The sequence below is a fragment of the Haemaphysalis longicornis genome, unplaced genomic scaffold (genome assembly GCF_048455015.1).
Source record: "Haemaphysalis longicornis isolate Haplotype H1 unplaced genomic scaffold, Haemaphysalis longicornis Haplotype H1 scaffold_7, whole genome shotgun sequence".
NCBI classification, from domain to species: Eukaryota; Metazoa; Arthropoda; class Arachnida; order Ixodida; family Ixodidae; genus Haemaphysalis; species Haemaphysalis longicornis.
This window is the reverse complement of record NW_027526422.1, coordinates 17,520,508-17,547,312: the sequence shown is the minus strand read 5'-3', so window position 1 is coordinate 17,547,312 and position 26,805 is coordinate 17,520,508. Positions and strand designations below refer to the sequence as shown.

At 47.9% G+C, this 26,805-nt stretch overlaps 1 protein-coding gene across 1 annotated transcript in view; it reads left to right on the top strand.

Moving 5' to 3' along the window:
• LOC144147174 (uncharacterized) overlaps positions 1-18,374 on the top strand; it is a 33,870-nt gene extending 15,496 nt beyond the window's left edge. Inside the window, exons 5-9 of the mRNA XM_077679245.1 lie at positions 5,502-5,574; positions 6,771-6,824; positions 8,813-8,885; positions 15,450-15,613; positions 18,049-18,374. Of these exons, the coding sequence (XP_077535371.1) occupies positions 5,502-5,574; positions 6,771-6,824; positions 8,813-8,885; positions 15,450-15,613; positions 18,049-18,052 (368 nt within the window). The 3' untranslated portion in view covers positions 18,053-18,374. The remainder of the gene's footprint in view (positions 1-5,501; positions 5,575-6,770; positions 6,825-8,812; positions 8,886-15,449; positions 15,614-18,048) is intronic.
• Positions 18,375-26,805: the final 8,431 nt, after the last annotated feature.

The following is a 26,805-nucleotide window of genomic DNA, read 5'->3' as shown; positions in this document are numbered from 1 at the left end:
AATGATAGGGGTAACATTAAGGGAGAAGAAGAGAGCCGAGTGGGTCAGGGAACAAACGCGTGTTAAGGACATATTAGTAGAAATTAAGAAGAAATGGACGTGGCCAGGGCATGCGAAGGCAAGATAACCGTTGGTCATTAATGGTAACAGAGTGGATCCCTGGAGAAGGCAAGCGTTGCAGGGGACGGCAGAAAGTTAGATGGCCAGATGAGATTAAGAAGTTTGCGGGTATAAATTAGCCACAGTTGGCACAAGACCGGGGTAATTGGAGGATAATGGGAGAGGCTTTTGCCCTGCAGTGGGCGTAGATAGGCTGGTGATGATGCTGCTGCTGCTGATGATGATATACTACAGATAAATCTGGTGCTGCAATCGCGGGCCGCCGTGGGTGGCGCCATTGCCGCTAGCGACGTTCCTCTCCTACTTGGCTTACCTAGCCATATTGCTTGTTTTTGTAGCGTGAGCTACCCTGGCCGAGGTTTAGCAGTTTCACGTGGCTCCTGGAGAGTCTTGCTGCGCATGCGCGAGGATCAGTGACGTCTCACGGCGCATAGCTGGCGCGCCGGAGCCGCCACCTTACCGCAGCCGCCGCGACTGGATTGGATTGGATTGGAATAAATCGGATTGGATTGGATTGGATTGGATTGGATTGGATTAGAAATAGTTTCAGCACCAGTAAGCATAATAATTAGCTAATCCTACACAACCAGGAAACCTAAGAATAACCAGCTGAACCTTAGCTCACGCTACGTATATCCTGGCATAGCCGAGCTAAGCCACTGCTAATTTTTTGTCACGAAGCCAAAATCAACAAAAAAGGGTAACATTTTTTTATCGTTCATCGTGCTTGAAGCTTCTACATAATCACTGACAAATTATTCTTTTTGGAGATTCAATTTTTAATTACAAAACAAATTTGATTAACCTTGTACAGTAATATTGTTGCTTTTTTGCAGCCAGAGCCAACTTTTCAGCCTGTTCATGAGCCATGCCAAGGACAAGTGGAACGTGCCTGCCCGTTACATGACGGAACGCTCGCCAAAGCGCGGCTCCCCTAGACAGTGGCGCCATATTTCCCTCTAGTATATATTATTATGAAATTCTATGCTTCCTCCAATCGACAATAGTCCGAGTCTATCTGTCAGGAGAATGAAAGCAAACGCTACGCGTCAATTAAGCAATGGATTGTGACGTTTGTTCTGGCCACTAAGTTTGCCGTTCCCGCTCGAGACCTTGACATCAATTGCTCCGGTAATATGGCCACGTGTAATGGGCCAAGCATCGTCTTTGAGCTCATGTTGACGCTACCGTGTCATTGAGCTCGAAGGGATAAGAGGCATGCACAGATTGCCGGAATAGATTGCTCATTGTTTCGTGCGAGCCTGGAGTGCACAACGTGCCCTCCTGCGTGGGGTTAAAGGACGTGGTCGAATAGAAGATACCCTTCAAAAGCGTCCGATTAAAAATATGCCTAAAGAAGGTAGCTAAGAAAACACTCGAAATTACCTCGAGTACAGATGAAAAAACACTGCTTTCACGGAATTTCCAAATGGACTTTGGTAGAAAATGCCTGCACGTTTAACCGGGGAATATCACAGTACAATTGTCATCACGCACTACTAGAAATTTCGAACTTGACATACTGGAACAAAAGTTTTGTAGTAGATGGTTCCTAAATAATTTAGACAACAGAGAATCCTCCATTCTCCTCAACTTCTCTGCCGGGAAAGCGAGGAAACGGAGCTGCAGCTTCGTGTTTAGCTAGCCACGGCCCACCATTGCCTGAGTATTGCGAGGTCGGAGTAGTACGGTCAGATTAAAACAAAACACGAACGCGAAAGTATGAACTTTCGTCTACATATCTCAAGAGTTATAAGTATAAAAATAATGGCATGATTGGCGCTAGTCTGTAGACTGCAGCAACCGAATGTTATTACATCCAACTTACCACCACGGTAATTTTACATTTAAGTTACACACTCCCAAGATTTAGCAGGGAGCATTGATCTTTCTTTCTATCTTTCTTTCTTTCTTTCGTCATTTACTTCCTTCCTTCATTCCTTTCCTTCCTGCCATCCTTCCTTCCATATTTATTTATTTATTTATTTATTTATTTATTTCTCTTTCTTCCTTTCTTGTTTCATTCCTTTCCTTCCTTCCTTTTCCCCTTCCTTTCGTATCTCTCTCTCTCTCTCTCTCTCTCTCTCTCTCTCTTGATCTTTCTGGTTATTTTGTATCCTCCCGACTCCACTTCTGCTGTCAAGGCTGCCCGCAGGTCATAGGTCAGAACGGATGCTATTCTGCTACCCAGCTAATGGAACTTGTCACTCGTAAGCGAGAATAAAACGCACCATAAACGCACGCCTGGGAGCTCCTCGCAACCTTGACGCTTGGCACCGTGCTTTTCCTCGTTACTCGTGCTGTCTTCGCCCACTTCCACATAACGGTTATCCGAGGCGCGCTTAACATCCACGACAGCTCTCAGTTATCCACGCTCATCGCGTTCGTCGCCGTTGTCGTACGGGGCGTCGCGTTGCGGAAGGTTGAAGGTTTTCGCAGCGGGACTTCTCTACCAACGGACGGGACCAGCAATGGGGAACGCCCCTGCTGGCAGGTGAGCAATACCGCTTTCAGTGTCAGGGCCAGCAGGAGCATATCACCACACCCCCCGCATTAAGCTTATGCGACGGCACGCTCGATTATTCCTCAAGGTTGGTTTCTAAAGCGTGATAACTTATCTCAGTTTAGAATGGATATTACAACAACGGTAGTTAAACAATTTATAGCATTCTTTCGGGACCAGACAAGGGATAGGCGGGATTCACGTTTTCGTAGACCTCTATTTCCTTTAAGGTTAACAGTGAGGTCGACACCATCCGTGTCCACATGCGCCACATGCGTCGAGCAACAATGCCCACAAAATTCGTGTTCACGTAAAACTAATATAAATTTGACACTGACTGCATATTATTACACTACGGAAACAGCTCAGCCGTACCTCAAGCTGTTCTTCAGCCCGCTATACATCCCCAAGTGCTGCACCCTGGAAGCAGTTTTAGATTTTGCACTGACCGTGCTCAGTTATAACGTAGGTACCGGCAAAAACAGTCCCACGTAGCTAGAACAACTCGAGGCTGTAATAATTATGTTCCGTGATATAAATCCACTGATTCAGATTAATTTTTTTGTTGTTGCTGGGTGAGTACTAAGGTAACATGTGATAGCATGCCGGCGTTTCTTGTGTCGTTTCTGCCAACGGAGTGGGTTGTTCGAGCGAAAACTAGGAACCCAGAGTTGTTTCCAAAAAGTACAACACGAGCCCCCATTTGCGACGTAGTTCAAACACCCAAAGGAAACTAGTATTCGTACACCTCGGGCCTGAAGTAGTGCCATAAATAGGCAGAAAGTAGGTTTTTTGCCGAAATAACACAATTTCTATGTATGTATTTATTGTACTTAGGAAAAGGAAAAGCCACCAACAGGCGTAGATTGTCTCGCCTAGGGGGCGGACACCGGAACGCCTGCTGGTGTAGGGGGGAGGGGAGGAAAGGGAGAAAAGAATACATAGGAATAGGAGGACAGGGGGAGAAGGTTGACATTACAATGCATGTAACTCGCGCAAGGGTAAATATAAAACACAAAAGAGAAAAAAAAAAGGAAAAAGGGGAATAAGGGTAAATATAAAACACAGAAGAGAGAAAAAAAAAAGGGTTACACACTGGGAAAATTAACATTACAGAGAAACACTACAGATATAGACAACACATGAATCTACAAAGCACACTTGTAAAAGGGGTCACACACGCACACACACAAGTACAGAAGCTGCTTCAGCAGCAGCACTCCTCCACAATCTGGGCAGCTAGGCAGAGTTGTAGTGGAGTGCGCTGTGCAGCCCCGAGGCCCGCAGGTATGTACCCAGGGCCTCGAGCACTTTGTCTCGCTCCCTAGCACTGCCCGGGGGCCAAAGCAGGTCCTCAAGTGGCCGCGCTCCGTGAAGCACGACCAGCAGCTCTGCCCGCCCTGCCGCAAACTTGGGGCACTCGTATAGCACGTGCGGCAGGGACTGCACGGGCGCTCGGCAGTGGGTGCAGGAGGGGCTGGACGCCCGCCCCAGACGGTGCTTCCGCTCCGCCGTCCACACGTCCCCCACTCGGAGGCGCAGGATGGCCGAGCGCAGTCGTCGAGGCAGGCGTGAGGCCCGCACAGGCGGTAGGCCCCCTCCGACACGCAGCCGCGGGTCCGGATGCTTGGTCCGGAATTTCTACCATACTTTTTGAAGTTTCGTTTCAGAACGAGAGTTTCAGGGTTTAGCGCAGGCCGCGTCAGCAACAATCGCATGAAGGCCTGTAAAGAATGTTTCACTGCAAATTAGATTTATATTGAGTGGAAGCTAACTTTACGTGGGCAAAAATTAGGCTTTATGTATGCTGTGATTGACTTGTGGGGTTTAACGTGCCGACGCTACACAGACGATGAGACGCGCCGTAGTGAAGGGCTCCGAATTAACTTTAACCACCTGGGGATCTTTAACATGCTCCAAAATCTCGAACACACAGGCGTTTTCGCTTTTCGCCTCCATCAGAAAAGCGGCCGCCGTGGCCGGGATCCGAACACTCTGGGCGTATGCTATAATTTACAGGCGTATACATGTCGCGTACACCATGTCTGTCTGTGCGCCTGTGTGTGCGTGTGGGCGAAAAAGAAATAAATAAAATATATAGGAAGGGAAGTAGACAGAGAAAGAGAGAGAGAGAGAGAGTAAACCGCCTGTAGTGCCAGACAAACGGGCTTCATCTCGCACAGCGTAAGAAGAACGAAACGCGGGTAAGGAATAGACACCACAAACGCTGTTTTTTTAACACGCAAGTGTTTTATTCCTGGTACACAAAGATTTGACTGACGTCATATCCGTCGCGAAATGACGTCAGTACAACGAAGCAAGCGGCCTGTAAAGGGTGCACCCCTGCACACAGGGTCTTCTTGCGGGGAAGCAACCTTTAGTACTAAAGAGTAGTTTATACTTAGGGTTGTTCGTTTTTGGGTTTAATTATTTAACACAAAATTGTTTATGCCGGGATACACCAAGATTTCTCTGACGTCATATCCGTCACGGAAATGACGCCAGTACACCTTTGCCGAAGCGACCCGACAGCAGGACATCTCCCGGCAAGCACGCCCGCAAGACACCCGCCGACCCGTAAATCATGCTCAGCTGCAGATTTCGCTGCACGTTTCACTTTCGTGTTTTACCGATTCCTATGACAGAGAAATCAACCACAGTTTTTTTTTTCGTGTTTCGTGTTCTCATGTTCCGTTATTTTTACGCTGTACAAGATGGATGTATTCCGACTCTCCCAAATTTTCGCCCTGTGAAATACGTTCGGGCCGGGCCTAGTCTGAGGGCCACGAGGAGGCGGCTTCAGACTTACAGGGCATGCAGCGCTCCCGTCGTGCGATACCGGTCTCCATTCACAACCAGCTTTCGTCTCTCTTTTCAGTCACCTGTTGGTCGGACGCAACGCGCAAGCAGAAACTACGCGAGTGCCGCATTCTGTGTCGCCGACCTTGCGGGTGAGTGCGATGCACCAGCCGTCTTCTGCCGGGAGTTTTTGTTCACTTCGGAGATCATTGTATTTGAGGAGCGCGTAACTCCACCGCCCAACACTTGCGAAACTACGGGTCGGTTGAGAGTGACACAGTCTCCGTTCCGATAGAATCTTAGCCGTTTTTCAGACTCAAAGACAGGCGAGTTCAGTGATGACAGCTTGATCCGTGCTTCAGGTCAAGAAAGGAAGCCCATCGTTGCACACCTGATATATCTTGGCTGCGGAACACATTAGGCTATGTTAAAAAGCCATATCGTGATAAAAAAACGGCATGTCACGCAGTTTCGTTGGCTGAGACGTGAAATGACGTCATTCTTTAAAGTTATTACGACCCTTGCGGCAACAGTCTGAACCCGGCCTTACAGCGCGAAGGCTGACGAAGACTGAGAGAAAACACGGGTCAAGCGCTTGCCCCGCGTTCTCTCTTTGTCATCGTCTACCTGCGCTCTGTAATGTGTTCCACGGATGACTACCAACTTCCCAACAACATATTCTTCTGCTTGATATATCTTCGTGGCTCGCTGGATACGAACGCTTGTCTTAAGAAACCCACCGTGTCATCAAGTTCTGCAATAATTTGAGCTCAGAAATGTCAGCTTCGGTGATAACGACGAGAAGGAGCCTTGTTGGTAATATTTCGCTGTGCCAGAGTGTGCCTTTTTGAGGAGGTCTCACGTTATGTGTTGTGGTTCGAGTCGTTATAATAATCTCACCTAACCACCAAAGCGCTTCTTTCGCAACTATTGCCCCCCCCCCCCCCCCCCCCTTGTCACTGTACACGCTATATCACTTACAGAGCAACTTGGAACCGAAAAACTGCCGTTTTCCTTTTTTTGCTGTGCCAAATGTCTGTACACTTCTCACTGCCGGTGTCGTATATAGAGGGCTGAAACTTCCTTCGGGCCCCTTGAATATTTATCCTTGGAACTGCCACCTTACCCTTTCCATTAACAAGATACTAAAGTTGTTCTACAGTTCAGTTTTCAGTTGACAATAGCTGTGGTCACAGCGGTAACAATAAGCAGGCATAGCGTGCATGGCACGGTGCTTGTACGCTGAAGGATGTTCCCTCTATTGATACCGGCATCTGCACTGGTCAAATATATAGTGCATGTAGGTACACACTGTGGCGTCATATATACTTAGTCATGTACCTTGCAGGGCGTCCCACTACGCGGCGAACATCTTTGGAACAAGCTACAAGGAGGCTGAACCGTAAGTCGGCCCATGACGTTCTTGGCAAGAACGTCGTCTTTCACTCCACATTATCATTCAAGCTGGCTGAACTTTTCAGAAACCATGTAGTTGCCTAATTTCTCTCAAGACTGACGCCGCTGTCCACCAACTAGCAAGAGCTATGTAAACCTTTTTGTCGCGAAAGAACTCCCGCTGGCGTACCTTTACACGTAATTCGCGGAGATTCTGAGCGCGTGCGATCATGTGGGATCTAAAACCTTGACCACTATTAATAGCGCGTAGACCGTCGAAGTAGTTCTGTAGTTTGTACATATATAAATATTGTTACGTGACGACAAGACAAATGAGATGAACCATGGTAGATGAGATGCCGAGTTTATTTGTCTATTTGTCTACATTGTACGCACTGATGGCGCTTGCTTCACGGTCATTAGCTCTGACTTTGGGACCTCCTTCTGTATAAAACATTGTATGTGTTTTGTGTGGGAATAATAAAACATCGTTGGACTGATAAGGTCAAAACTACTTCGGAGGCCTTTACGACTCAACGCCTTATAGCCAAGGAGTAGCCTCGGCGCGTGAAACACCCATAATTTTCAAGTGAGTGAGTGAGTGAGTGAGTGAGTGAGTGAGTGAGTGAGTGAGTAGGTGAGTGAGTGAGTGAGTGAGTGAGTGAGTGAGTGAGTGGGTGGGTGGTGGGTGGGTGGGTGAGTGAGTGAGTGGGTGGGTGGGTGGGTGGTGGGTGGGTGGGTGGGTGAGTGAGTGAGTGAGTGAGTGAGTGAGTGAGTGAGTAGGTGAGTGAGTGAGTGAGTGAGTGAGTGAGTGAGTGAGTGAGTGAGTGAGTGGGTGGTGGGTGGGTGGGTGGGTGGGTGAGTGAGTGAGTGAGTGAGTGAGTGAGTGAGTGAGTGAGTGAGTGAGTGAGTGAGTGGGTGGGTGGGTGGGTGAGTGAGTGAGTGAGTGAGTGAGTGAGTGAGTGAGTGAGTGAGTGGGTGGGTGGGTGAGTGAGTGAGTGAGTGAGTGAGTGAGTGAGTGAGTGAGTGAGTGGGTGGGTGGGTGGGTGAGTGAGTGAGTGAGTGAGTGAGTGAGTGAGTGAGTGAGTGAGTGGGTGGGTGGGTGAGTGAGTGAGTGAGTGAGTGAGTGAGTGGGTGGGTGGGTGGGTGAGTGAGTGAGTGAGTGAGTGAGTGAGTGAGTGAGTGAGTGAGTGAGTGAGTGGGTGGGTGGGTGGGTGAGTGAGTGAGTGAGTGAGTGAGTGAGTGAGTGAGTGAGTGGGTGGGTGGGTGGGTGAGTGAGTGAGTGAGTGAGTGAGTGAGTGAGTGAGTGAGTGAGTGAGTGAGTGAGTGAGTGAGTGAGTGGGTGGGTGGGTGAGTGAGTGAGTGAGTGAGTGAGTGAGTGAGTGAGTGAGTGAGTGAGTGGGTGGGTGGGTGGGTGAGTGAGTGAGTGAGTGAGTGAGTGAGTGAGTGAGTGAGTGAGTGAGTGAGTGAGTGAGTGAGTGAGTGAGTGAGTGAGTGGGTGGGTGGGTGGGTGAGTGAGTGAGTGAGTGAGTGAGTGAGTGAGTGAGTGAGTGAGTGAGTGAGTGAGTGAGTGAGTGAGTGAGTGAGTGAGTGAGTGAGTGAGTGAGTGAGTGAGTCGTTCTTCTTCTGGACGCAGAAATATCTGGCGACATACTTCACTTAGCCGCGGAACAGCACTCACGCGTTCAGAGCGTTGCCAGCACGCGTTCATGCGAATGTCAGACACTCTCCATTCCGCCTGTACTAACGTTCGCGCTGAGCTAGCCAGTCGATGTCTGGATGCACGTGCTCGTTACGTACTAGCTCGCTTGGCGCAAAAAATGAGAACAATTGGCTAAGCCTTCAGTGTTTTGGTTTTTGAGTTATCGCCGCAAGTTTTCAACCATTTAGTAGCATTATAAGGCAAAGGAGCTGTACCCAAGAGTCACCTGGTGTGGCTCATACATTTGTTGGTGTCTTTTTCTTCTTTCCCCGTTTCGGCACCGCTGCTTGCAGGCATGAAATCTTCGTGGTTCTTCTACTAGGGTCGTACCGGAGGAAAATCGTCGAGTCAACGCCCATGCTTACGGTAGGACTTCTCGGTTACGACAAATTGTTCCGTTTGTAAGGAAGAGGTCGGGTAGCCTCGGAAATTGGGTAGTCAGGTGCTTTAAATCTTCCCGCGGCAACGAAATGCGTGGTAATGGAGTCCCACGAGCTAAGTTGTACTGCAGGAGGTTTTTGTAAAGTGCACCGCAATGTCGTACACACGAGGGATCCCCCAGAGACAGGAAAAAACGGAATACCAATACAGGCGTTAAGCGCTGGTCATGACCGTGTACGTCAGTCACGGTCAGTGTTGCCCATTTGTATTAATATAATTGGGCTGACAGGCGACAGAAAAAAGGAGAAAAATGGTCAGCATTCCGAAATAAATAACCGCCTAAAAGAACGCTAAAAAACACGGGTGCATGTTTCACACATAAATGGCAGACGTGCACATATTCACGTAATACTAAAATAAACCGACCGGGGCTTCACATCGGGGACAGTGGTCTCATGAAGCTAGCATTCCAAATCGTTCGGAACCATATTTTTCGAGGTCATTGGGTTAACTTAAATCAATGCCTTAACTGCCTTTCCCCCTCTTATTCACACATTCTCGCGTCTCGTACACGGTGAACTCCACAAACTTTACCCGCATGCAGCCTTCACTCCAGATCACGGTCGATAAGACGCTATTGACGCACGTGGACGGCAAAGGCGTCCCCCACACCCGTCCTCTCGGTCAGGCAGGGAAGCCCCGAAAGCGGCAAGGGCGAGGCAATGCCTTAGAAGTGTGTGTGCTTCGAGGTCCTTGCTCGGTAAGTAGGCTGTCGCGAACTAAGTGCGCGCTCACTGCGCACGGTATCGCCGCTCACACGCGCCCACAACGCGCACCGACGAACCTGGCCGGCAGAAAAAGGCGGTGACACAATGCCGCTCGAATGCGCTTTGACCGGCGCGAACCGGATTCAGCCGGTTGTGGGCCAACGCTTATAGCGGCCCTTTCCACGCGTAAGCTGCATGCAAACTCGCCGTCCCCTTGCACCCATTTCGCGCTCTTTTTTCGGCGCTGCCCGTTCTTCGCACCCTTGCCGGCTTTGTGGCGTACCTTGATCTCCAGCCGAACGATAGGCGTACCCGGAAGCGGCGGTGTGCAACCGATTCGAGCCACGCCGGAAGTGAAACAGCATTGTGGAAAAGAGCCTTTTTGGCGACCGCTGCTGCAGGCAGAGTATGAGTACACGATCGTGGGGATATGGAAACTGGGATATGGAAACTGGAAGCTGCAGAATCGCTGGGATATGCCAACAAACAGACGAACGATGAAAATCGACGTACGACCTAAAAATATGAAGTGTGCATATGAATGCTGCGATCTTTAAAAAAAACGGCGATGAGTGGTTAGATATTCGCGCGATGTCTATTGCGTGTAGTGCACGTCATTCCTGGCTGAGAAAAAAAAAAAGACAATGTGGCTATGTCCGCAACCCCCTTCCCGGTATTGACAACAACAAACGAAAAAAAGATATAATGATAAAACTAAAAGAAGAAATGCTTTGCCCAATTATTCACATATTAGTCTTCACGTTCGAAGCATGACTGGGCTATTTATGAATTTTTTAATGCCCGCGTGTGCTCATGTTCATTACAGACGAGGAACGAATAATGACTTGTCTTGTCACTCCATTTCTCCCGTCACTGAGACCGGGATTGTCCACCGCGGGAGTATCCCTGCACGACCCCGAGTGTTTACGGGCTGGCTCGACTGTGCCTTGAAGGGGCCATGAATACAGAATGCCACCATGTTTAATTTGCAATACTAGAGTTTCGTAGCCTACTCAACCCCATTCCGACCCTGCAGCGCGCTGTTTTCACCAAAAAAAGATCAGAAATAACGAACATGTTTCAAATTTGGCGCCACACGACGTCAGCAGTGATGCAATGCGTGGGGTGGGACTAAAAATAGTTGTCAATGTGTCACTGCACACTAGCATCCAGGTGATCTTTCAGGTATCTGCGCTAGAATTTATTCCTGACGTAAGAGGGAAAAAAAAGAGGCGTAACATGTATTTTAAGTTAAGTTTTAAGGTGGTTGTCCACGTGAATGCTATTAGCATTCTTTACTTGACCGTTGGAAGTGGCCACTGCTCTACCTCCAATAGTCATCAAATAAGGGTGACGAAGAGCTGCTACCACACGAGAGTTATTGTGCGTGCAAACTTGGCCGTCTTGATGCACTGTAACAGCGTGATCGCTCCGACTGAAGCGATGGAGTCTGTGCTAGCACTGCGATTCCGGCTCTGCCGGGCTGCACTTCAATGTCTGGCGTCATTTCCAAAAGACCAGCTTGTGTCTGACATAGACGCCCTGCATCTCCAAACTCTACAAGCGCCCCATCACATAGCACTCCAGTGTATTCCAGCCCATTGTGGGGTAACTGGCAATGCGAAGGCGGACATTGCTGCATCCATTGCGCATAACCATCGTGCATCGGCAATGTCAATACTATTCTCAAGGAAAGATGCATCTGTCCTTGCATATAGCATGGTATAGAACATGCAGCGAGCAACCGGAATGAAGTATCACGTCATTACGCGCCGCTATTTTCCATTGATCCCAACTGCAAATTCAAAATGCCACCAGGACACTCCAAGCGGGTAGAAACAATTCTACATCGCATGCGGTTTAATGTCGCATACACGCGCAACGTCCTCTTTAAGATGAAACGAACTACGTCGCCACTCTGCCCAAACTGCGACGTGCAATAAACCCTCCAGCACCTGCTCCGTGTATGTGCTCTATTTAGTGCGCAAAGAGTGTCTCTCGCAGTGTCTTTGGTACTGCCGCTTTCGTGGACATTCAACAAAAGGACGTTTTAGGACCGTAGGCATGTCCCAAACGTGCTTTACAGGCTACCAAAGCTCTGATAGAGTACGTGCGACACACAAGTCTAGGCCAGTCTCTGTAAATAACTCAATGTCTGTGTGCGCATCAAGTTCTTCAACATCATCGCCATCATCTTAATCACGTCACCAAATGGCGTAGCAAGGCAGGCATTTTAGCCTGGCTAACATTCGGTTCTACATCCAGCACCATCTCTCGCGACGCCAGCGTTGACGGGGCGATGACGTTGACCACAAGCACCCTCCATTCGTCTGTACGCCCTCCGGCCACCTGTCATTAGTCAGGCAATCAAAGAAAAATTCCGTGAGAGGCTCAATCAGCGCGACTTCCGTTTACAACACAGAATACGGGAGTTGATTCTCACCTCTAAATCTGCAAAAAAATTCTTTTGTTTTCACTGTTCCATTTGTTGGCCCGGCGTAAGAGGCTAGACAGGGATAAGCCGGTTGTACCGCAAAGTGCGTGGAGTTCGCCAAGAATGCTAATAGCGTTAGAAGAGTGCTAATAACGCGCGAGCAGTTCCGTTCCTACACGGGTGGCCCAACTTCGTCGTTCGCTGCACCTTCACCAGCATCGCCTTCGGCGTCTACGCAAGCGACTATCAAGGTCCCCGTGCAACGTAAGCGGACGTATACGCGGCCTACCAGGCGCAGAGGCCGCTAAGCTTATTCTGCAGCTGGGCTAATTTGGTAACAATGTCGCATTATCCGCGTCCGCACGTGTATAGCCACGCGCTAAAGCAACCGTTTCAGTGTCAACCGGTCCCGGTCTCCGAGAAAACGAATCGAACGCAAGGGGAAGCCCGGCTTCTCGCCGGAAATACCGCCATCCCGAGTCCCTACGTCCGACAGAGGCGCATAAAAAAAAGGTGCTAAGCGAGGTTTGCTAGAAGGTAACAACGAAGTAAAAAACATTGCCTGCCAGGGTAAGCGTCCGTCGTTCCTTCATTGCTTTATCGAACCAGATATCTATGCATGCGGGTCCAATTATGCGACGTCCGGAGATCTCGCGACAGCAGTGGCGGCGTTCGACTCTATATACGAAGCGCGTTTTGGCCAACGGTAGTAACATGCCCCTGTAGAGAAAGGTGCCAGGGATAAAAAAAAGTTCAATTTTTTACCTCCCTACCATTTATCCGTATGTCTATCCAACTTGGCAAGTAAGGGCGTGTTCGCGCATCTGTGCCGTGCAGCAGACGTTATCAGACATGCGAACACCGGATTAAGAGCCCGAGGCGCCCTATTCAAAGATAGTTGTCGAGGAGGAAAGCTTCCACTTAAAAAAAAAAACGAAAGGTAAGTACGGTTGAAAGACCTTACTGCGATGCTGAAGTTATTCAAATACGACTTTCGATATTCATCCGTGCTGCTGACCTTTGATATAGAGTCGATGTGTGGAAGGGAGCCGGGGTTTGTCTATTTCGAGGCACTTTTTGTTTTCGTCTTAACTGGCTGCCGGAGGCTTGTGTTCATTTATTTCTCGTGTAATACATTTCTTATTTTATTTGTTGTTAAAAGTGGCAAACTAGAAGTTGAATAGTCACTTTTACTCCCATAGACGACCGCGAAGTGCAACAAAAAACCACAGGACGTAGGAAGGAAGCACAGACACAATGCTGTTAATAATAAACGTACATTTAGAATGTAGTTGACGAGCCCACCGAACTAGAAAGAAACCAGAGTTGCTTGGGTTTGGGCGAGTTGGTTTTTCGTTCACGCTGAATTTTCAAGTCGACATGAACCAACTCGCCCAAACCCAAGCAAAAAACAAAAACTCGGCTCCACCGGTGTCAAGAACTGCGTTGGGCTGGTTTACACATCTCACATATCCCGTCATCTCCGCTCGGCTGCTTGAAAATAAAGCGCGGCGCAGACAATTCAATTATCAATGCGAAAGACCGTACGACAATGCACCCAACCGAGAGTTCAGGGAGAAATTATTAAGTCGTTTCCGAACAGACATGGCTTAATTCTCAAGAAGAAGTACGAAGAAACCTTGAGCATCTTTTCCTATATAAGAAGCTGAGAGAAGCGCGAAAGCTTTCTCACGTCAGAACTGCGCCACTAGTGCGTCGAAACCTCCGCTAGAAGTGCGTCCAGCCTTCGCTGAAAGTGCGTCCTATCGATCGTCAAACCTCCAAAGACCAAAATCGCAAACGAAGAGCGGACCCACGCGACGATTTTTCGCGCACTAAGTAAACGCATCTATGAACGATCTGAAAGTAACACCAGAGTCCTTCAATGCTCCTCTGGTCGTGAAACTCCCGGCCAAGTTTCGTACGGGGACAAAGGCTACCGCGAGTGGCGCCACAGCAGATCGGAGGGCATCGGGCGGCCGCCGCTGATCTGTAGCCAGACCGCAGGCAGGAACGCTGTAGCAGCATACCCGTTCGCACCTAATTTTTTCGCCACTCACGAAACGATAAGTCCATTTGAGCGGCCCACGACACGTAAAGCAAAAGCGCACTGCTGATAAGGCGGCGAGCGTCTGTTTTATCTTACTCCGTGGTCCGTTCACTGCCAAACGCGCTCTGGCCACGCCCCCGGCTGCCCTCCGATCAACACCAGTGCCGCGGCGCGGCAGCGTACGAAGCTGTCCCAGAGCGTGATGGCGAAGTTTCATGACCAGAAAGGCATTGAAGGGCTCTGGTAACACCGATGCTTGGTTTATGAGATAAAGGTATACTGTACTCCTTCATCATGATCGGCGCGTGTGTTGTCTTATCTAGAACCGGTCATTTTTCGCTATTTTCAAGTAACCGTTTTGAGGCAATGGAATCCCGGTTTCACGCACGCGCCCTGTGTCCGGAGATCTTTTCAGAGCTTTTCAGTCGACCAACCGGTCTACGGGGAAATGCATTAGTTTTTGTACCAGCCGCCATCGGTCCCACTAAGAAAGCGTCCGCCTTAATAGCCACGGGCCTCAGAAATCACGCCTATTAGATGTCAATGCATGCTTAGTTGTATTTCTTTTACATAACTGAGAAAAATGTTTTGCTATGCATTCCACGCAATCTGGTTGTAAAAAGCAGCTTGCTGCTTGACAGACTGCTGTGATCAAATACCCTGGCCTAAATTTGAACGCCACTTTGAAGGAAGCCTGATATTCAGGAAAAATGAAGGGCAGCGCTCAGTCCAAAGTAACACAAACCATTTATTTTTTTATATTTCGTAGCTTATGAAAACTACTAGAAACTAAATTTGGTTGTAGGCCACTTTTTCATTTTTTTCCGGGTCCAAAACAAAAAAGAAATCATGCGTCAAGAAATCAAGAAAGAGGAGGTGGAATAAACTTTTTTTGGTTCTAGACAGGAGCAGCTGGGCGGCTTCCTTAATACACGTAACCGCCTGCTTTCGATTCCCGGGAGGCCTGCCGGATCAGACTTCACCTGTCCTGCAGAACGGATCTGGTCAACGCGTATAGGCAACTAAAAAGGAAATATCCCACCGAATGGTTCGTTGACATTTGCGTTCTAAAACTCGACTGCAGTATTCTAACTTCGATGAACTTCAGCAAGTACTGTGACTGGGGATTCGAACGCACAAGGAGGCACAGTGCGCTCGCGAACTACGAAATAACCACAGTGTATCATACATATTGTAAACCCGAAATGAAACGGGCTCCGCCTAGCTGAAGTTGCATCGATGGGGCAGCGTGTTGTCCAACTCCTGATCCCTCCTCCACCCCCGGCGCCGCTCCGCAGGGCGACACGCTGTTCTCGTACCTCGAGGGCCACATCGGCATGTGGCTCGGCCTGACGCTGCTCTCGGTGGCCGACGTGGCCACGGGCTTCTACCGGGGTCTGGCCGCCTTCCTGCGCACGCAGCTGGTCGGCGTGCAGACGCCCTCTGGCGCCGGTCTGCCGCAGTGCGTATTTATTTATTTATTTATTTATTTATTTATTTATTTATTTATTTATTTATTTATTCGAGCATTCCTAATATAAATAAATGAAGGTAAACGGGGACAAAAACTGTGTCCTGCGACAGCTTGACGGGGTCCCAGTACCTATGGCATACAGCAATGGCAGAAATTTTGTGTACACATGGAGAACAACTCAACTCATTTACATACAGATTTTTTTTTGCCTGAGCAATACAAAGCCAGTTGAGCAATCTAAAACTGAAAAAAGCATATATAAAACATACAACATTTATCTCCTAGGTAACAGAAAGCCATGCATGTGATTTACACAATGAAATAAACGCGTATAATACCATACAGATGCTTATCTCTTCATTATTGCAAATTCATGACAGCAATGAAAACAAAATAAAATACGTAAATGTACTTTGCTAATTACATCAGTCCATAATAAAGGAATTCACAACGTGTCAGGTGAAGTCAAAACATAAAAACACCTAAATGATAATGCAACACTAACACTGTACACAGTAGCAAGAATATCATTTAACACAAAGAATTCAACTCGCAAGAAAGAACATTAATAAATATTCATGCATGCACACAAATATGATGACGAGTACCCGAGATTTGAATACTGCATTTGAATACATATAGCCTTTATAACTGCAAGGGTCACAAACTTATTGATGACGTATCGGTAATTCTAATGTTAGGGTTGCTGTACTAATGAACAAGATATTTATGTTTTTGTTGTATATTCATTCAGGCATATTCATGCATATTGATGTATATTCATGCATGCCCACAGCCATGACGATCTTGCGACCAACAGGAAAAAATTTGTAGCGCCTTCTTATAAGTTGACCAGCCGAAACAAAACCGACAAATTGACTTAGTGGCGGCGAAATAGTAGCCATAAAACGCCCAGTCATTCACAATCAGGGGCGTAGCCAAGGGGAAGGGGGGAGGGGGTTTCGTTTAAGAACACCCCTCGAAATTGTCTGAGTGCTGCTCCCACTTCTCTCCCCCCCCCCCCCCCCCCATTCCTTCCTTTTTACGTCCATGCTATTTACAATCCGCACAGATATATTAAAATGGAAAAGCTTAGGTAAGAACAGCGCCATGTGCTGGAAAAAATGGTTCCTGGGAATCCTGTGTGCACTCTTATTTTTATGAAGATATTACAGCGAAGTGTGCGTCTAATGCATTGGCTTTATTAAAGACTAAAAATGTACCAAGACCATGTTTGGCACAAGCGCTTCTTGTTTTTATTGTTTATTTTAACCGGCGGCGTATGACATCTCCCGAAAAATACTTCTGGCTACGCCACTGCTGACAAACGAAATGCGAACACGAAATGATGAGCCAGAACACGCAAAAATGAAAATAGCTGTATGTGGAGGTCCAACAATGGCGCGCTTTGGTATACTCGGGAAACCACGTTTCCCAACTTTGTTACTGTAATGAATTAAGCCACGCATCCGTTTGGCTTGCATGTAGAGAAATAGCGCTATCTGTGTGTTCTTGTTCCCATTGTCGTGATCGCGTTTCATTTATCCATGACTTTACTGCTGCTCCCTCTCTGCCTGTCCCGAATTACCGTATTTTTGCGATTCTAAGCACCACCCGATTTTAAGCACCCTCCTCTACTTCGAAAAAAAATATTGGAAAAGAGTGTGGCATGCGAATCTAAGCACCTATTTTCTAAGCAGACCCCTTTCCTAAGGCGTGGAAGCGGGCAGAGTTGGCGCTGTGGCCAACTCATTTATGAAGTTTTCAATTGCAAACCATTTCAACGGAACAGAAGACTACCTGCTGGGGGATATTGAGAGTGGCGGCCCAAGCGGCACAACGGACTCGAATGGTAGTGAGCGTGACTGAGTATCAGACGTAAACTCTGCGCTCCCTGTCTGTACGTGTTTTTCTTTTGAATGTCTGCTGATAAAACATTATCCGTTTCGCCCGTCTCAGGGAGATGCATACGGCCGCGAAAAAAAAAGTGGTCGGGTGGGGGGAGGGGTAATTTGGGTTTTTTGAAACTAAGCACCCCCCTCACTTTGGGCATCGCGATTATTGAAAAAAAGGGGTAGCTTAGAAACCAGTAAATATGGCAGTTTTCAGTGCGATGCTGTTCATGGGCATGGCGCCTCGCGCTCGATGATCACTAGAGAAGTTGTCCGCCCAACGGCGAAGGACAAACGTCTTGAGTAGTCGCTCGAGTGACGTCCCGCGGGGTCAATTCACGTAGTAGTGTTCTTATTTGTTTTTATTTTTGCACTGGTAGTTTGATAAAGAGACCAAATGTATTCGCCCTGAATGGCAACAACTTATTGAGGATTCGCATCAGCTTTGTAACTCAATTTTAATTCCTAGGTGAAACTCATTTGTTTCGTTGGTTTTTATATTTCCTCTAATGCAGTGTGCTTTCCTTTCAGGTAGATGAAGCCCAAACTTGAACTGCTCGCTGTGCCTCTCCGTCGTTAAACTTCTGCAATATTATTACGTCGGGACTGACACAAGAGCCGTACTGGCATAGATGACGCCCTCATCCAGGTCTCTGTGGCTTTTCCAGTAAATACCATTGCGGAAGTAGGCTATAGTTGCAGGAACCATTCAAGCTGGCTCGTACGCTCACTAAATTTTTACCTTTCAGTCTGCTAGTGCGTTTTGCCAGAACCCCGTTCCAGATTATCTGCTTTGTGATGCGTGCAGTCCCCAATTAGGGACAAAAGCTACTGGCTCTGAATCGTCCACAGAGATATCTCGCACCCAGTCAATATTGCTGAATAAATCATCCACTTTTTTGCAAACCTGAGTCATGGTGTTGCGTCGGTTCGTTCACCTGCTCCCAAGATGGAACCTCTCGGTAAGTATAGAGGCTTAACCAGAACGTATAGTACCCCTTTTGCTGTAGCGAGACAGAATGTCTCTATACATTTTGTCCCGCTACCGCCAAAGCAGCAGAATAACCCCGGCTCCACATCTCGAGTAATCCGGACAAGAAGCTACCAGCCTCCGAGGACTACAAACAAACTCATCTCCTCATCGTACCCTTCTTTATGCCATCTACCCCACCCTATAGCCAGCCACCTGTAATTTCTGTCTCATACCCAGCGCCCTATACCATGCGGACAAACCCCAGGCTTACCCCCCAATTCTTCCCCCTCTTACGAGCAGTGGGCGGCCTGCCCTAAAAGTCCTAACCCTGGGACCCAGCGCATACTGGTGAAAAGGGCCTGGACTGCCAGCCAAGGCCAGGGAATCCCGGACTAGAGACGCCCCCAGGGGGAGGGTGCCCTAACGGCAGCACCAACTCTCTTGGAATAAACCTTTATTCCACCTCCTCCTCTGCCTGTCCATTTCGTGAGGCCTACTTATTCGTTAACTGCTGAAGCTATTATTAAAAATTCAGGGAGGCTTACACTCACGCGCAAGACTTGAATGTCGGAGCTGTTGTAGGTGAGCATTGCCGGACACACAGTCAAGTTTCAGTGTCATTGTTTACTTGCATAGTTGCTGTGCTATTAATCTTTGTCCTATAAATCGTAGATGTCGTAGTCTTCTTCGCGGTGGTTGCTGGATGAAAAGTCATCCTCAGCACTGTAGGCTTCCACCAGCTCTTCGTCATCGACTCGAGGCAGCGGTGGCCGGATCTGCAAGTCGCCTCGGGAAGGAGTGGCACATGTACTCGCAGCCATGTCTCCAATTATCCATAATGGCTTCTACAGAATGCTGCGGAAGCGGTGACCTCTCCCAAGCAGTATGTCTTTTCATCTTCAGCATTAAAACTGTTCTAGAAGGTTTTTTTTTTTTTTTTTTTTTTTTTTTTACATGCGCTGCGGCGCTTGGCGACAGCCCTGGATACTTTTTTTTCTAAAGCCACTGCGCCAGCCGGGGACTCGGTGGTCACCGCGAGGCATGCGCTCACGAGCGCTTCGCCATTTTCTTTGTATTTTTTTTTTGCGGCAACGGCGAACTTAGGGCTTGTACAACAGCTCCATGTTTAAAACCTATAAGATGGTTGGCCTATAAGGATTGAATTTCTTTTCAGTTATCACTTGGTCAAAATCTCCACGCACGCACGCATGACTGGATATTATGTCTAAATTCAGCAATATCAGGATTGGTGTTATACGCTGACACCTCTTCAGGCACTTGACACACGCAGTTAGTTTGCCTGAAGTAATAATCTATTACTCACGCCGAGCTTTGCAAACAGCATAAAAGCTGAGTTTTCAAAGCCCATGAACGAACAATGAAGCTAAAAGCACCTTGAGTACATGTTTAATTTCAAGTGAAAGAAAAATGACGTGTCGAATGATCACCCACTCCTCTAAATTTCATTTCAGCTGATCAAAAATAACTTTCGTGGCTTCTACACTGTGTAATATGTTTTTGGATACAACAGTGCAAGTGCGAACTTCGACTAGGAGGAAAAAGCAAACTAGCGGAGACGACCAAGACGGATAGAAAGAAACCTTAATAAAAGAAAATGCAGAGAGGTTATCCTGAGGAGGTTCTCTTGGCAGCTACAAAGTCGCTGTTGACAATACAGTCGAACACGGATATATCGAACACGGGTATATCGAATTATTGTCTATATCGAACTCATAAATTATCCCCTTGAAAATTCTGTGTAAAAGTATAGGAATTCGTACGTTTATATCGAACCGTATTTTTCCCGAGATTGGGTATATCGAACGCCGTGCGAGCTGGAAGGTGCTCTTCGGTGGTCGCTGCACCCCCGATTAAGGTTGAGGAGGAAGTGGAGGAATGCGCGGGCATGGAGAAGACTGGCTTGCGGAACTAATCCCCCCTACCTGAACGAATTTGCCCTTGCCCAATCGGGCCCCGCTACCGGCCGCCGTAGCGTTAGCGGACGGAGCCCGGTATGCTAAATCCCTATAGGCACACAAGCCCAAACGCTCAGAAAATGTGACAGCGCGAGGTAGGGATGCCCCGACTGCGCACGTCCTTTTTTTTCGGCTGCATACGTTCCCGGATTGCCGAAAAAGAGTTTTTTTTTTTTCTCTCTTTGGGTTTGTCTTCCCCCGATGTCGTCTCGGGAAAGGGAAGAGGGAACGAAGGCGCTGATGGCATCCTCCTCCTTTTGCATTTTTCTGCTGTTGCTGCTGTTTGGCGAGTTGTCCCGCACCTTTTGGAGATCACTGTTTCTCTCGGAGATGACCATCGCGAGCGCTTTTTCGGAGTCCGTTCAGAGAGCCTTGGAATTGTTACCTTCAAAGTTTTTGTGGTACGTGCGCGCTGTTCTTTTGCGTGCGTGTTGTGCATGATGTGCGAAGGCGCAGCGTACTGCTGGAATTTTCTAGTTGTGCAGCCTCTAGAAGATCGAGACCAGCGTCTTTTATTTCATTTCCAGGACGAAGAAGCAGGCCAAGATTAGCGATTTTTTTTCACAGAAATAAAGCGTCCTGTTGCGTCGTGAGTGCCGAATTAGTTGTCATTCTTGAATGAGACGATCGATAAGAGATCGTCCGCCATAGGTGAGGTCTCAGAGCCCATATTTTTATATCGAATTTTTCATATATCGAACTATTTCGCGATCCCCTTGGAGTTCGATATATCCGTGTTCGACTGTATCAGGTTTCGGCGCAATATTTACACAGTGGTTCCCATGCAATCAAGGACATGCCATCGCTCGTGGATCAGATCAGATATTTTTTAGTTTTAGTCTAGTCTAGATTCGTTTTAGTCTAGTTGGAAGTTCATGACCAAAATTTTTGCGGCTGCGAACCACATGCGCCGCCCATTGAATCGAACAGCGACAGCCCGGACGTTGTCTTAGCTTACAACATGTACCAGATTGGCATTTTTGAAAGCGCCGATTTCCAGCGCAAGCCGCAGCAGTCATAAGGGGCTAGGATTACCTGTGAGAGGGCATCAGACAGTGTTCAACACACACGCGCGCATTCACCCGTGTAAAGTATACGGTTTTTCTTCAAATGTATTCCCCCCCTCCCCTCCCCTCCCCTCCCCTCTCCTCCCCTCCCCTCCCCTCCCATCTCTCTCTCTCTCTCTCTCTCTCTCTCTCTCTCTCTCTCTCTCTCTCTCTCTCTCTCTCTCTCTCTCTCTCTCTCTCTCTCTCTCTCTCTCTCTCTCTCTCTCTCTCTCTCTCTCTCTCTCTCTCTCTCTCTCTCTCCCCAAGGTCATCTTATTCCTGCCGTCCATAAACAGCTCCTCCTACAAGCGGCTGAAAACACAATTTCAGTATATGTATTCGGGACGCACAGCTCGCTGCTTAGCGAGTGATATACTAGTATTTAGAATTTAAGGTGTTCCTCGAAAGTAGGTACTGCTGGATATTGTGTCGGAATGTATACAGCCTTGCAAATATTACCAGTAACCAGCAGGTCTTACATTAGAATTAATAAGTGGGGAACAAATAAGCAGCATCCATGACCCACACTTTGCACTGGGCTCCACTATTATATGATGACGTTGTTGCTGATGATGATGACGACGATGATGATCACTATTTGTGTATCGAGCTTAGATGCAGATGTTGGGGCACCCGCACTGTGGTGAGACGTCCGATACCCTGGGACCCGACTGGCGGTCCAGGTCCTCGTCACCATCTCGCGCTGGATTCGAAGGTCCGGGCTCGTCAGGCATTGCTTCCTACACGTCCGTGCTTAAGGAGAAGACGAAACGTCAGTTGACTGCAACCGCGGCGAAATCTTTCCACGACACGTGCGCCGTCGGCGCGCGCTGCATGGTCAGCCGCACTCAAAAACGTGCGACCTTCGATGTAGTGCTCAGGCGACTCTCCGTCACGTGCACGCTAGCGGCATTGGGACGCACAACCTTGTCGCTACTGTTCCCGACGATCACGCGACAAGCAAGTCCTTCCTTTTGGCGCGTTCAGTGCTTGTCTGTCGCCCACAATGACCGGAAGTAAAGATGGAGGAGTCCCAGTAATCATGAGGGTATGGAGGAATAAAAAAGAAGTAGGGCACGAAAGGAAGGTGAATCCAATACACGATGTCGCTGGCGTAGAAAAAAAAAAAAAGGTGCTCTCTGTCGACAGTTCGCAAACACTGCCTCACCTATCTACTGGTAGGAATTTGTGGCGCGCCTCGGTAAGTTACGCGGCCGCTTGAGTCACGGTGGTGTAAGGCCGTACAAACAGTTAACATGAAGAGGCAGCGATAAAAGAGATGATAGCAGCCACTGGCGCTGCTTTCCGCAATAAACTGTGTAGTAATCCGTTAGAGAGATGTTGCGATTGCAATAACCGATGCAAGTGCAAAAGCATCTTTCTTTATTGGCTTCTTTTTTTTTTTTCTTTGCACGTGAAAGGAGTCGACTGTCGTCAACCCCACCTTAAAATTTCAGTCGAAATTAAAGTCCATTCAAGGTCGTTGTAAATTTGTGAGCACACTGAGATTAAGTTGCAGTATTTCTTTGCTTCTATTGTTAGAGCGAAAGCTTGAATCTTGGACATCAGGATTTTGATTCAAGAACACTAAACGGTTCATTGAGACAAAAAGGGTGGCGACATCGGCGTTGTCTGTAGCAGTGAAACGGCGCCTAAATTCTCATTGGCTGCAGCGCGTGATGTGGCTCCGTAGCATGTGCCTCAGACACAAGACACACACAAAAAAGTCCCGGGGCATCTCCACTAACGTGAAACTTAGGGAGGGGCGAAGCATGCAGTGTATAAGTGTATTCTTGGCGCTTTGGCGTTTTTGCCAAGGGAGATGAAGCCGTTGAGGGGCAGAGGCATACAGCTTTGCTGTAAAAGTTTCTTGTGTTTGAAGCACGAAGCTCCATATCGCGAAACTTAAACGAGTTCCCCGGAGTTTTTTTTAGCACGCGTTACGTTTCAGCGCGAGGCGTAAATGAGTTTCCCGGTGTTTTAGTACGGTGACTACATGATACGAACGACGATTACGACGACGACGACAGGAGACGCCAACAGCCCCAGCCCTTACGGGGCTTCGCCCCGAAACTTCTTCGGAATCTTCAGTACACTTACGTGATTTGAAGGCGATAGCCCAGCAACTATCGGACTTCTGTACTGCTGCATCGTGTTTGCGCCTCTTTGTTCTTTTCCTTAGTCTTTCGAACTGGCCGACTGGAGTCACTTGACGCTGCAGCTTCCCGCAGTCAGAGCTGTCTTCCTAGTGCGCCCGTTCTACGCATGTGCCGTCACGTGAACCTGTCACGGCGCACGTAGCAAGGCTAACTATTGCTCCATTGTGCAAGCGTGCCGCGTTAGAGCTGCGTTTCAGGCACATGACTGCTGCTTTGGCGATCCAGGTTCAAATCCCATACAAACGCAATTTGTTTTCTCTTCACAGCAAAAGCGATTTAGGTACTATTTGTTCCGGCGACAACGAGTACGGTCACTTTTCGCGTTTGATAAGACACCTACGGCTTTCGCATTCACGTTATTACACATTCTAAGCACCCCGCATGATTTTTACGGCTAATATGTTACATATCGTTTTCATGCCTTTTTTTTTAAACCTGCATGCCTACTGCGCCGAAGTAGCATTCTTCACCACGTCATTTCATTCAGCGATGTCTAAGCAAACCATGGAGGACGGCGTGGCGCACTCGAACTGTCCCCTTGGATGTAACGTAAATCCGCAAATCCTTCACCGTTTCCTGGGATGTGACGCTGTGCCTTGTAGCTTGTTCCAGCACTAACGCCAACGAATATCAGCTGTTACGCGCGAATGCAGATTTATAAGTGTTTTTCTGACCTAAATGTCTCGACACGGTCTCGCTACTTTCTCGGTCGATACGCCCATACGCGGAGAAGGGAGTCCTTAAAATGGAGCTCACCTGGGTACCCGATAGGCAAAGACGGGTTTTCCGGCGTAGTCGATGTCTAATCGAGATAGTCCGCCATCAGTGCGCCTTGCGCGTCTGGAAGGTAAAAAGAGAATCGTCCCCAGCTGCTCTCGTGGAGGGATAAGGCAAATTTATCACGTTCCCTGAAAGGTTATCGAGCCCCATCTAATGCGCATGGTCAGAGTCAACGCTGTGTCAGAGACGAATCGTTGGAACCAGTTCGACCCTCTCTCCAGTCGCTTTAACGCAAACAAAGATGGTGACAGCGGGCCACTCATTATCGCGACGACAGAGCAGGGAAGCGAAGCTAATACTCAAACGTTGTCTGGTGGGTTTACCGTGACCCTAGTTTAGTGAAATAGCCCGTGCTAAGCTTTTTGTCTTTAGTTGTTGTTTTTTTCTGCAGTGTGTAGAGGCATCCGCGTGCTCTTTCTTAATACTTTCTTGTGACCGTGCGCACGCCAAACTGTATTGCTGACTTCTGCGCTCTGCCATTTCTTATCGAGGCGTATGTCATAAATTTTTCAACTGACACTTAACTATAATCGCTCCGCAAATATTCCACACCTTCCACTTACTCGGCCAGTGAAGTAGTAAGTGCTCGTTTAGTTTATATTCAGCCTGAGCCTGATTTCGCTCTTGTGGTTTGAATCAGCACTGACAACTCAAGATAGTTAATTTCTTCTATCTCTTCTAGCATTTCATTACCTTTGGAGCACGCCCTCTGCCTGACTGTTTAACATTAATTTCGATGTCGGTATTATTATCTTTGACTTTGACTTTGATCCCCAACCCCACGAGTGACTTTTCTGAATACAGTTACCGAAGCACTCTTTACGGCAAAAGGGTGTGCTGAAGGGCATGTTGGTGCAATATATCGTTTAAAAAAAGCGCGGAAGACGGGAATAAGGAAGGAACAGACGACACAATCGCAGCGCTTGTGTCGTCTGTTCCTTCCTTAGTCCTGGCTTTCGCGCTGTTTTTAAACTCTTTACAGGTCTTGTCCAGATTCGCAGAACAAGATAATGCCATCCGCATTATCTCAAATAGCTGAAATATTCTCCATTTACTCGCATCCCCAACTTTTTCTTAATCAAGGTTCTGAATACCCCCACGGACAAACTGCAAATAATTTAGGAGGGATTGTGTCCCCTTGTCGGATGATGTGCCTGATAGAGAACGTCACCCGCCCTTCTGATTGAGCCCGCACGTCCCGTTATGCGTCATTCAAGAGCCGTATACGTAGGCCCCTCTACGCTCTGTTCCCTCAGCGCTTCCGTTGCAGCGGTGATCTCCACTGAGTCAAGCGCTTTTTTTATATATAATCGATGAAGGTCATGTACAAGGCTTTGTTGTATTCCTATAGGATTTCTCTGTTACCTCGTTGATATCATGAGTGCGGTTCATCGTTGCGTAATCTTTTATAAATCCAGCCTTTTCTCTCGGTGATGCGAATGTAAGATGTCGTTTACTTGATAAACTACTACGTTGACAAAAAGAAACTTATTTTCCACTGAGAGTAGCGTGGCGAGAATGTTATTGTTAAGTGCTTTGACACTCACGGTTCCTGTGTATTAGAATCGGGTTATCATTTTTCCAGGCTATAAAGGCACCTGTATAGCCACGAGGAAACCTAAGAATTATATTATGATCCGTTTCAGTATGACATCTCCTCTATCCTTTAGCAAGCAAATCCATGCATTTTATTCCACCGTCTCTTGCAGCTTCCCTCTCACCATCTCCGTAAGTATTTTCTCCACCGCATATATCATAATCACGAGCAGCTTTTTTCTCCTTACCAATTTAGGTGCTTTTTAACGCAAAAACGCACGCACACACATGAACGCACTCGGCGTGTGCTTGGGTGTAAGGAAGCGTGAAGCTGAATAAATAACTTGATACATCCTACAGGGAAGCCCACAAATAGGGCATTTGGGGCTTCCCGCACCGCAACAAAATATTTCTCGTGGGGGTGAAACGGTTTCCCACGGTTTCTTTTTTCTTTCTTCTTCCGTTCATCTGTGCCCTGCGTCCACTCAGCGGATGCGGTAAGCCTATCAAATAAGGCGTGCACGTGCCGCGTATACAGGCGCAGGATGCACTTCCTCCCGCGGTGGTATCGATATGCATGCAGCGCGAGCAGCTTGCAGCGATGTTCGACAGGTGAGAGCACTTTCCTGCGACTGCTCTAGCGGATTCCCGTTTCATAAGCAATTTTTGCTTGCACCGCCACGCTGAATGATTGCCGTCGGTTGTGCTAAGCTTTGCAAGCGCAAAAGAGCCCAAGGCAGCTAGTGCAAGGATAGTGAATGGCGAAGCACGCTCAATCAGCGAGTCCCTGCCCTCTTCCCTGTCTTCTCACAAAAGAG